Source organism: Lactuca sativa, chromosome 2 (genome assembly GCF_002870075.4).
Source record: "Lactuca sativa cultivar Salinas chromosome 2, Lsat_Salinas_v11, whole genome shotgun sequence".
In the NCBI taxonomy this organism is placed as follows: domain Eukaryota; kingdom Viridiplantae; phylum Streptophyta; class Magnoliopsida; order Asterales; family Asteraceae; genus Lactuca; species Lactuca sativa.
In genome coordinates this window covers 88,285,014-88,296,145 of record NC_056624.2, presented here as the reverse complement: position 1 = coordinate 88,296,145, position 11,132 = coordinate 88,285,014, and the positions used below count along the sequence as shown (strand labels likewise).

At 34.3% G+C, this 11,132-nt stretch overlaps 1 protein-coding gene across 1 annotated transcript; it reads left to right on the top strand.

The window, feature by feature from the left end:
• The first annotated feature begins 1,697 nt into the window (after positions 1–1,697).
• Positions 1,698–10,513, top strand: LOC111910959 (transcription factor E2FB). Its single transcript, XM_023906736.3, has 14 exons — positions 1,698–2,188; positions 4,758–4,923; positions 5,008–5,067; positions 5,324–5,409; positions 5,479–5,567; positions 5,650–5,701; positions 6,721–6,773; positions 6,870–6,920; positions 8,113–8,161; positions 8,399–8,464; positions 8,548–8,624; positions 9,254–9,431; positions 9,546–9,612; positions 10,132–10,513. Exons 1-14 carry the CDS (start codon positions 2,039–2,041, stop codon positions 10,281–10,283), a joined length of 1,296 nt encoding a protein of 431 aa, XP_023762504.1. The 5' UTR covers positions 1,698–2,038; the 3' UTR covers positions 10,284–10,513.
• The last annotated feature ends 619 nt before the right edge of the window (positions 10,514–11,132 follow it).

Below are 11,132 nucleotides of genomic sequence, written 5' to 3'. Positions count from 1 at the left end.
TTCGGTCCGATGTCGGGGCAAGCCTAAGGAACGTTTGTATGCTTGATGTCTTTGTGATTCTTGCATGTGTTTGTTTATATGTTCTGGACTTTGGTCCAATGTCGGGGCAAGCCCGAGGAAGGATTTAGCTTATATGTTTATGTTATATGCTTGTTCATATGTAATATGTATTTCGGACTTTGGTCTGATGTCGGGCGGGGCCCGATGCCGGACTTCGGTCCGATGCTGGGCGGGGCCCAATGCAGTGTGGCAAGGCCCAATGTATGATATTATGTGATTATGTGTATGGTATGTGGTAGTTTGGGGAGACTCACTAAGCTTCGTGCTTACAGTTTTCATTTTTGGTTTCGGGTACTTCCGCTAGCAAGGGGAAGAGCTCAGGATGAATGCATGACATACACCACAACTTTTAGCCTGGGATGTTTTAGACTCTGATATTTTGACACATGGTTTTGATACAATATATTGTTATGATGATTTTGTGATACATTACTTATGTTTTTATGAGATGATGAATGATATCTATGGTTTTATGAATAATTAAAAATGAAATTTTTGGACCGTATTTTTGGGATGTTTCAAGACGGAGCCATCTCGGTCCTTTTGCCATCTCCATCTCACATGCTATTAGATTCTCAGAGAAAGGCGAGAAAGTGAAAGCAGGCAGAGCAGGAAAATGGTAGAAGGAAAGAGAATCATGTTGATGAAGAAGACGTGAGAATGGTGGTGACACCCTGATTGGTAGAGAAAAGCGGCGAGGAAGCAAAAGAAGAAGACCAAGCAAGATGAGGGGCAACAACCCTGGAATAGTCGTGTTCGTTACAAGTGGAGTTTTAGGCTGCGAAGTAGATGGAGGCAATGCTAACTTCTGAATGGAAGAGAAACACAGGGAAAGAGAGGCAGTGAAGGAATCTTCGTTTGATCAACAGTCCAAAAAACAAAGTAAATGAAAACAATAGAAGGTAGTAGAAGGAATCGGTGCATCATCAGCATCATCTGATTAGATGATAAGGCGACAAGGGACGAAAAGCGGCAATTGACGGAACTTTAGTGGCACAGTTCCAAAAGAAGGAGAGTGTGACAAAAATCAGAAGTTGAAAAGATCACTGTTCACCGAGTCCATGAGATTTAATATATATATATATATATATATATATATATATATATATATATATATAATGATAATAATAATAATTCTCCTTAATAAATGAAGGTTTTTTTTGCCACATGTCAATCTCTCATGAGTTTTGACACTTGTAATTTTGTGGTATTTTTGAAATAAATATTATCCACTTGTCAATTTTTGGTTTGTTTCAATTTTTAAAATTAAAATTATATACTTATATATGTAAAACATTAAATATTAAATATCATATATATGATATTAAATTGCAATAAATACGTTTTTTCTTTTCTTATTTTAAAATTATACATTAAAAAATATTTTTTTTATACTTTAATGTTAATCTTTTTTTAAATCAACCCGTGTAATACACGGGTCTCACAAATACTAATAATAAGAAAATAAAGACCAATAAATGACATGTGTAGTTTAAATCTAAGTACAACTTTATTGATTTAGAAACATTTATGATACGTGGGATCGGTCCAGAAATAAATCGCGTTTAGTTGTTTTTTAATATTTAATTTTGTATTCTTACTTGTTAGAAAGAGCATTTAAAAGGAAAAGAATTGCAAGTATAATACCAAGAAGAATGAAGAGCTTCCCTCCACATCCATATCCGAACCAAATTCCCTCCTTCTCCACCCTTTTGTAGTCTTCTCTTTCTCTCTTTCTTCCCGCTTTTTCCAATCATTCTTCACTTCTCCCGTCAACCAGATCTCTCTCACACAATCCCTCCTTCTTCCCGCCCAATTCAATTGCTCTTCGCAGATTCGATCACTCTGTAAAACCCCCAAATAGACCTCCAAAAAAGGGCTTAATCGATCGCTCTTCTCAATTCTACTCCAATTGCATCTAGAATCAGTTGCGGTTGGTTTTGATTTGCTTCGAATTAGTCAACGATCGCGCCAGATCATGCAACACCAGCAAAATCATAATCATTCTTTCTTAAAACGTCAGCTTCCTTTTACATCAATGAAGCCGCCGCCCTTCGGTGACTATCATCGATTCTCTTCAACTACTGCCGCGCATCACGAATCGGAAGGCATAGTTGTCAAAACTCCTGTAAGCATACACTTTAGTTTCCAGCTCTGCCTGTATGTTGTTTTTTCTTTTCTCATAATTTATCAAATTCTTGGAGATCTGATCTGTTTACTTTCTTCTGTCGAGGGCGGGTTATATTATTTCCGTTCATATCTGAATTTTAGTAATTCCTGTTATTCGTTTTGGTTAAAAGATAGATTTGTGATCAAGTTTGTTAGTTAAATTGACTCCAAGGATCTCAACCGTCAAAGCGGAGTTCTTAACTAGGATGAGTCGGTCTGCATGCAAATATGGACAACTTTTTGGCTATTCCCTTTTAAGTGCAGGGCTTTTGTCTGTATTCTCTTTCTATGAGCTGAAGATCTTGATTTCGTTCTAGTCCTAGCACTATGCTTGAATTTAATCAAGCTTTTGGAGGTGTGGTATCTAATATTTTTCTCAGTAGCAACTGGTCTGTATAAATTGGAAAATGCTATCAAGATTAAAATAATATAGAAATATCTTTAAGAACAACCAGTTTAGAATCATATATTTGCTCAAAAAAATGCAAGCTTTTATCATTATATCTCTTGGATTTGAGGTGTGCACATATTTAGGTTTTTAGTTGTTATTGAAGTAACCAAGGTCAATGAAAAAGCTTAAGAGTCCGAGGGTGTTACTTACAAGGAAATGTTTTAAATAGGAAATTGACATCCAGCAAAAAGGTTATTCTTCTAGCAGCCATTTAGCTGGTTACACCAAGAGCATCACGTGCACACAATGGCCTGCTAGGTGGCTGGCATAAGAGCTCAGTAGTCAGTACCCACAATAAAAAGAACCACTGAGCTGGCTCAAACTGCCCTGCCCTGGAACTTCACGTGAGAACTGAGGTGTAAGTAAATTAGTTACATAGCAGCCCGCTAGGTGGCTCTGACATAAGAGCCTCACATTCCCCACTCCCACACCTGTTTCTGCAAAAAGATACCACCCTAAAACTGACTGTGCTTATGCATCCATCAGGGCTTATTTAGTTCTCATATAACTTTTAAGTTGAGAGTTAGAAACATGGGCATTTGTCTGTCCATGCTACACAAAGATGTTGTATGAAAGATTAAAAAAAAAGTGAAGTTCCGGCAGGGAGGAAATAATTTACTTCTTAGCAGAGTTCAACTGTAATTAGGTTGAGAAGCCAAACTACAAACATAGTTTGCTGAGCAGTTTCAAAACCCCTAGACTATCACACAAATCAAAAGACAAGTGATAGTGGTTGAAAATTTATGTTATTGGGAGGGAGCATTAGCTGTATGATATGGGCATATTCTGGTCTTGTATATATAACGTTAGTGGGTATATATGTATCCTATCGACTCTTAAGTAATTCCCTTAAGGTGGATGTAATTTGCATGCAATAATTGTTAAATCCATCTCTGCTATGTTGCTAGGTAATGTTTTTAATATTAGCTGTTACAAACATTTTCACTGTATTTTCCTTGATTATACTATGATCATCAAAAGTTTTACATGTTAGGAAAGTAATCAAGCCTTGGACTAAACCTAAAGAAAAAGGTATGTCTGGGAAAAGTAGTGGCATGACATCATTATGAATAATGTAAAACATTGGTGTTCCACTGTTCCTTTCTTACTTCACTTCTGAATAGGACTTGGTTGCTCTCATAAAACAATATAGTAGATAAAAGATGGAAATTTTTTAGTTTTGTTATCTATTACAAAGATCATATGCTAAGAACTTGCAAAATGTTGTCATGGCTTTTAATAATGCTTACAGTTTAATTTTCAACCGTATGTAACTCTAGCAAAAGTATTCTCGAATGAGATACTTAATGCAAGAGCAGGGCCAATGGATTGTTATTCAGGTTCTAATACTATTATTGGTGATCTGGATGTTGAGGTATCAAATTCTAATGAAGTAACATATTGGCAACTTTCATCTTAGTATGAAAGCCTGTTGCCAATAAAAGTTAATATAGTCTCCTTTCAATCAATCTTTATTTAATTAGTGAAAATTCTTTTTGAGTTGCATCAAATCTGACATTGCTGATCCAATGCAATGCAAATATTCTTTTCTTTCTGAAGTAACCTCCCTCAAACCATTTGTGCATGCTGATGCTGCTCTTTCTTTCCATTAAGTGCTGTATGGATTAATGGAGGGATTTTACGCCATGTGTCATCTGGATGAAACCTTCATTTTAATTTATTTATTTATTTGACAAAAACGACGACACACTTGGTATAGTGGAGGAAAGAATGTGTAAAGGTTATATAGTTTAGTCCTGTCCCCAACATCTTAGCCATGATCAGATGAATGTTGTGAAAAGTTTTGGGATATATTTCAGATCTAAATTATTGTTGATGGAGTAACCCTGTCCCTTTGAATTGTAATCTATTATTCTTATGCCTTCCCGAGCTATGAGGCATTCTCTTTGTGAACAACAAACAGTGTAATGCTTTTATATTTCAATTATAAATTTATAATTGGGTTGGGTATAGTATCGGTTGATTATTATGTGTATACATAGTCAATAATAAGAATTTTTCTTTGTAACGAATAATGGAAAGTTGATGATTGAATTTGTTGAAATTTGTTTATTAGCCATTAAAGAGGAAGGGGGATGCAACTAATGAGCAGAGCCAGAGCCCCACTCCTGGAAACACTTTAGCTACTACCACTTCTCTACAAACCCCTGTTTCTGGGAAAGCATCAAAACCACAAAAAATTCCTAGAATTGGAAAATGCAATAGGGCAGGATCCAATGCTGGTGAGCTTCACAAAAAAAAAAAGTCTTTATTTTGACTCAAATTAAACATTGTGATCAGTTTTTGTTGCAAACTGAATTATGCAGATTCTCCATCAGGAAATAATCTTACCCCCGTTGGCCCCTGTCGATATGATAGCTCTTTAGGTAACACATAAATAACTGCACCGACCTTTTCCTCTCTCTCTCTCTCTCTCTCTCTCTCTCTGTTTGCGCAATGACAGACTGATATTGATAGGGAAAATTTGCAAATTTCATGTTTCGCCAGAAAAGGGTCCCTTGGAACAAGATGAGGCCCTGTTTGTGCAAATTACGTGAATGCCCATAAATATAATAGCCCTAGAAAGTTTGTCCAGTCTTTGTTTATATTTATATGGACATTTAGCATGATTTGTAAAATCAGGTCTTTTAACTAAGAAGTTCATCAACCTTATCAAGCATGCAGAAGATGGTATTCTTGATCTAAATAAAGCAGCAGAAACACTAGAGGTACTCTATTCTGTCGAATCTATTTTTTAAACATCATTTATTCAGACATGACACATGAACTTGCTACAGGTACAAAAGAGGCGCATCTATGATATAACAAATGTGCTAGAAGGAATTGGTCTCATAGAGAAAAAGCTAAAGAACAGGATTCAATGGAAGTATGGAATGTTTCTTGACTTTAATGATTTTTTTGTTATTACAAACACTTGCTACATTCTAACAAGTTGATTGGTAAACTAGGGGACTTGATGCATCGAAAGGGGAGGTTGATGAGAGTATTGCTAGTTTACAGGTAGGTACATTTCCATCCAAACCATAAAGGACAAAATATGTAGTTTCACCATTTTATCAATTTAACCACTGATTAAACCGTTGTATATATTTTGACCGTTTAAAAAGAAGGTTACTTGGTTTTGATATTAGGGCAAAATACAAAAAACCGCAACATACTTTCATTATTTTATTGATTTTGTTTAGCCACTTGGCTCGGCTATTATTTTTAGTAGATTTTGTTTAGCCACTTGTTATAATATAATAATCATAATAACTATATAGTACTGTATTTGAGTTGCTAAATTGACGAAATGGCGAAAGCAGCTTGTGTTTTTCTGTATTATGCTCCTTTTTAAAACCGCGTAACCAGGAAAATGATTTTGTCAGAGTCATGACACAAGTCTAGAAGTAAAATTGTTTAATCACTCTACTCCAGACAACAGTTAAATGGCTTAATCTATAAAATGGCAAAAAGAGCACAATGTATTGAACTATCATTTTTTTTTTATCAATCTAGCCACTGAACTATTATCAAAAAAATAATATTTGAGTTGCTAAGTCAACGAAATGGTGAAAGTGCCTTGTTCTTCTCTGTATTTTGCTTCTTTTCAAAGCCGGTTGGTTAACTCGGAAAAAAAATAACTTTTTTGACTGTTAAACAAATGGTGAAAAGAACACAACATACTTTCACCATTTTATTGATATAGCCTTGGAACTATTATCTGTTTTTATCTAGCCACTGAACTGCCAGTATAATAAAAATATCAGTTGCCAAATCACTAAAATGGTGAAAGCAGGTTGTATTTTGCTCTTCTTCAGAAAATGATTTTATAAACGGTCAAGAAAAGTAGAATGGCCTTGACTTGAGTGTTCAGATATCTGCTCTTATCTACTCCATTATCTTCTTATTAGTTATTACTACACCAAATAATTCCTTATTCATGCCCTGCTGCATCAATCACTATGTATTCAATGTAATCCATTTGCATGCAACATATTCTTCCTTCTTAGGCTTGTTTATCTTTTTCTCCATGGCAGGAAGAAGTTGAAAATCTTTCAGTAGAGGAGCTTAGATTAGATGAGGAAACAAGGTTAGGTTGTTTATATATATATATACTTGTTATCTTGGCAATTATATTTATAGCAATGCTAATGCCTAATGCTCTATTTTGTCAAATTTGCCACAGAGAAATGCAAGAGAGGTTAAGGGATCTGAGTGAAGATGAAAATAATCAAAAGTAACGTCTCTTATCTTTCTTTCAACCATCTAAAATATATTTGAGTGCATAATTGCACACTTGGGAACATTGAATAAGAAAAACAAATGAGGGAAATTTTTTAAAAAACTTATGACTTAATAGGAAAAGCCTCCTTTCTCTGTTAGTTATGCATTAAATTTTCACTTAGTGGGGATAAGACTTAGATGCTGTTTCTTTTCGACTTAACGAGCTTAATGAATACAAAACTTGGGGTGTGGGTCTATGAATCAAGATGCCATAATCTATGGTTTTTTTCTTCTTTAACTTTCGCATTGAAAAATTTATAGGTTTAAAAAAAAAAAAAAACTCCTTCCCCACTTCATTTTTTTTTTCTGATTCTAATGGTTTCATGTATTTATTTCCTCGAATAAAGGTTTGAATTTTGATGTTTCTTTTTTCACCATCTCCGTCTTGGTTCCTCACTGCTAACCCAGTCCACCCATGGTTCAATTACATGTGCTTTTGATTAAAGTTAGTTTTAATTTTTTCTTTGGTACTCCAATTTGGTTTTTTGATAGCTTATGTTCTTGATTTTGTTTGGCACTCCCGATTAGGTTTTTATTTAGTTATTAAATGATTTTTTTGATAGTTTAATAATTTATAGTTGATTATTGCAATTTGTTAATCTCGACCTTTTGTTTTGTTGCAAACAACAAATTATGTTTCTTTCTTCATTGGTAAATATTTAATGGTATGTGTATGATATTTACATTAAATAAACGAAGGATAATATAGACATTTTTTTGAATCAGATAACAAAAAGGGAAACAGACTCGATCTCATTACTAGTTCAGTCAATTTATCCATTCAGAAGTAGGACTTAACAAGGAAAAAAAGGAAACAATCCCTTAAGCTGGTGTTTTCTTTTTGACTTAATGTAAAAAGAAGGGCTTGATACAGGAGGCTTTTCCCATTAAGTTCTTACTTTCTTACAAGTCTTCCCACGTTAATCTTTTTTCTTTCATCAACATCAACAATACCCAAGTCCCTAAAAGAGTGGGGTTTATTTATTTTTTTCTTTCTATTTTCTCAGATACTTCCTCAATTGATGAGAAAAAAAAAGAAACACAACACTCTCATACATTTTCTCAATTGGAAAGAGATTTTTCAACATGTCTATTCCATTTAATAACATATTGACCCATGTATGTATTTTTTTTTTCTTTTCTAGGTGGCTTTTCGTCACTGAAGACGACATTAAGAGCCTGCCATGCTTCCAGGTAAGTTAAATATATATTTTTTCTTTTGTAAGTGCACCTCTCAGTTTCTGGATCTGTTAATATTTTGTAATTACTATATTTTTGTGGATTTAATCTATTAATGGGTTTGTTTAAATGTTGCCAAAATTTGAAAATTTGGAGTTTAGTAGGGTTCCTTTGTTAAAAAGTTTTGTAAATATTTATATAAGTAGTGTAGCTTTGAATGATGGGACTGAGTTTTGGGTTTGATGGGTTCAGGAAGAAACCTTGATTGCAATCAAAGCCCCGCATGGGACTACTCTAGAAGTTCCAGATCCTGATGAGGTAATTTAAAAGGAAATATGATATGCATGCATAGTTAGATAGAGCTTGCAATAAGTTTGGTTTTGTTATGTTTTGTAATTCAGGGTGTTGACCATCTTCAAAGGAGATATAGAATAGTTCTGAGGAGTACAATGGGGCCTATAGATGTTTACCTTGTCAGGTAGGTACATACCTTGTCTATTTTGGTAGGGTTTTTTTATTTTATTTTATTTTATTTTAATTTTAGTTTTAATTTTTAATATATATCTCCCATCTTTAAACATTCCTCCCAACTCCAAGCCCACATGGCACGATTTTAAGCCTTTTTTTTGTCTTGTAGCTTTAGCCATGCTTAGGAATTGGAATTCAGTTTCATTCCATTCTATTAAATTGTGTTGGAATTCCCACCACACTAGTGAGGAAATTCATATCATATGTATAAATGACTGAAACTTCCTCTCTAAGTCTAAACCCCTACCCTATTATTACTTAGGATTGTAGTATGTTGGTTTCTTCTTCTTATTTATAAATTTTGTTAATACTTGTTTAGTAATTTATATGTAGGTATATTTTACTTTTTACACCTAAAAGTTATTTTCATAAACACTTTTACAAGTATTCCAAAAAAAGATTTGTTTTAAAAAAAAGGGTTTTTCTCATTATTTACATTCTAGATAATAGAAATAAAGAAAAGAATGACCATTTGAGTATATTCCGATTTCTTGTAAAACATTGTGCAAACCAAACACCCTTGTACCCTGTTATATATAACATGTGAAGTGGTTTTTTGTGCCAATTTGCCATTTTTAGCCAATTTGAGGAGAAGGTTGAGGAAATGAATGGTGGCATCCCACCTTCAAGTTTGGGGATGGTTGAGAATCCGACTAAAGAAACAACAATGGATGAGAGGCAAGGAACCGATGCTGGTGCTCACACATCAGAGGACTTTGTTAGTGCCGGGATTATGAAGATAGTTCCAGATATTGATGTAAGTCTAGCTGCTTGCCATAGCCTCATCTGATGATGTCTATGGAAAAAGACATGAATGCCCTCCGCATTATTCAAACTGTCTACTAACTGTTACCTTGCTTGGTCTTTGCAGAGCGACGCAGACTACTGGCTTTTATCAGAAGCCGATGTCAGCATCACAGACATATGGACGACTGAATGTATCCTTTCCTTGCCTTGCCTTGATTATATATATATATATATATATATATATATATATATATATATATCTTTTTGTTCGTTACTCCATCCCTTGTCCGACTCTGTAGCATACAAAAAGACCCTCATTCTCATCATTGAAAGTAGCCTTACAAAGGCTTAAATGCAAGAAATAGCAACCTACTTTCATTGAATTGTTCACTATATCATTCTACTTTCATTTCTTCCTATTACAACGTTGTAATCATTCAGCATTATAATATAATTTTTTTAAAGTCAAATGTCCTGATAAGAAAAAAAGTTGGAAATAGAATGCTACAATAAGGTAGATTTTTCAAAAGTCAACGCCTTGAAAAAATATAAACTAAAAAAAAAGTAGAATGCTGTGATAGTTAGAAATGACAATCTATAATAAAGAAATGGGTTAATGAAAGTAGATTGCTATTTATTGTAACAAACAATTGATTATTTTAACAAAAATATGATGATGATATGGTGTTCCCTAACTCTGGAGTCAATAGCGAGTGTTGAATGGAATGATTTGGACATGCTTCATAATGACTACACCATGCCCATGCCATTGCCAGGTGTCACTGTCACCACCCCACCAACTTCAGATGCAAACCCTCCTACTCCTACTCCTACTCCTACAGGGACAGATTGTCTGGGTTGAACAACACAAAAAGGTAACAACACTCGTCAAGCTGCCTTCAATCACCTCCACTGGAGGGAGGGAGGGAGGGAGGGAACAGATATCTCCAAAATATACGACACTTACACAACATGATGTTGAGATTTGAGATCCGAGAAACAAAACAAAATGTATTCATAACAATAGGTGCGGTGCTGTCTGTAAATAGGTACAATGTCACTAAATAGTAACCAACTTTCATATTTGCTCCACGTAAGTAAGTACCTCACTATTTTTCCTTTTTTGAAGATATTTAACCACCTAACTAACTTTCTGTTTTGATCCAGTAATGTGAATCACAATCTTTGTATCTTTTCGTTTAGATCCTGATTGAAACATGTTGGTGATATAACTGAAACTTGATACCTTCAAATGAAACTGTTTCAATAAATCACACCACAGCCGTGTCAGGTCAACAAAACAAAGCAGTATAAACAAAAAACAAAATTTGTCAACAATGGAACGAAATTCAAAGTCGAGTGGTTAAACCTGTTCAAAGAAAAAGTTTGGGGGTGCTTAGGTGGAACATGTATGAAACTTGGTAGCTGTTTAGTGACAAAGCACCTTGTAAATATTCGAGTTTCTCAGCATGTATCAAGTAGGCTTTGTAAGATATCAAACAGAACAAGGAGGCGGATTACAATACATGCGTAATTTAGTAACTTAGTGTGTCCAGATTCTTTTAGCAAAGTATACTTATAAAATTCTTGTTGACTCTGAATCCATTTCATTTGCACCATCAAGCCTAGTTAAATGCAAGAAATAACAACATACTTTTGTTGATTCGTATGTTATAGCACCCTAATACACAGCATTTTTCTTTAAATGTTT

What these genes read in the sequence shown, in the direction of transcription:
- LOC111910959 (XM_023906736.3), top strand. Translation starts at nt 2,039, where the DNA reads ATGCAACACCAGCAAAATCATAATCATTCTTTCTTAAAACGTCAGCTT. An exon ending in TAGGGCAGGATCCAATGCTG is followed by an intron (nt 4,924 to 5,007) that starts GTGAGCTTCACA and finishes TGAATTATGCAG; the next exon opens with ATTCTCCATCAGGAAATAAT. An exon ending in AGAGCCTGCCATGCTTCCAG is followed by an intron (nt 8,162 to 8,398) that starts GTAAGTTAAATA and finishes TGATGGGTTCAG; the next exon opens with GAAGAAACCTTGATTGCAAT.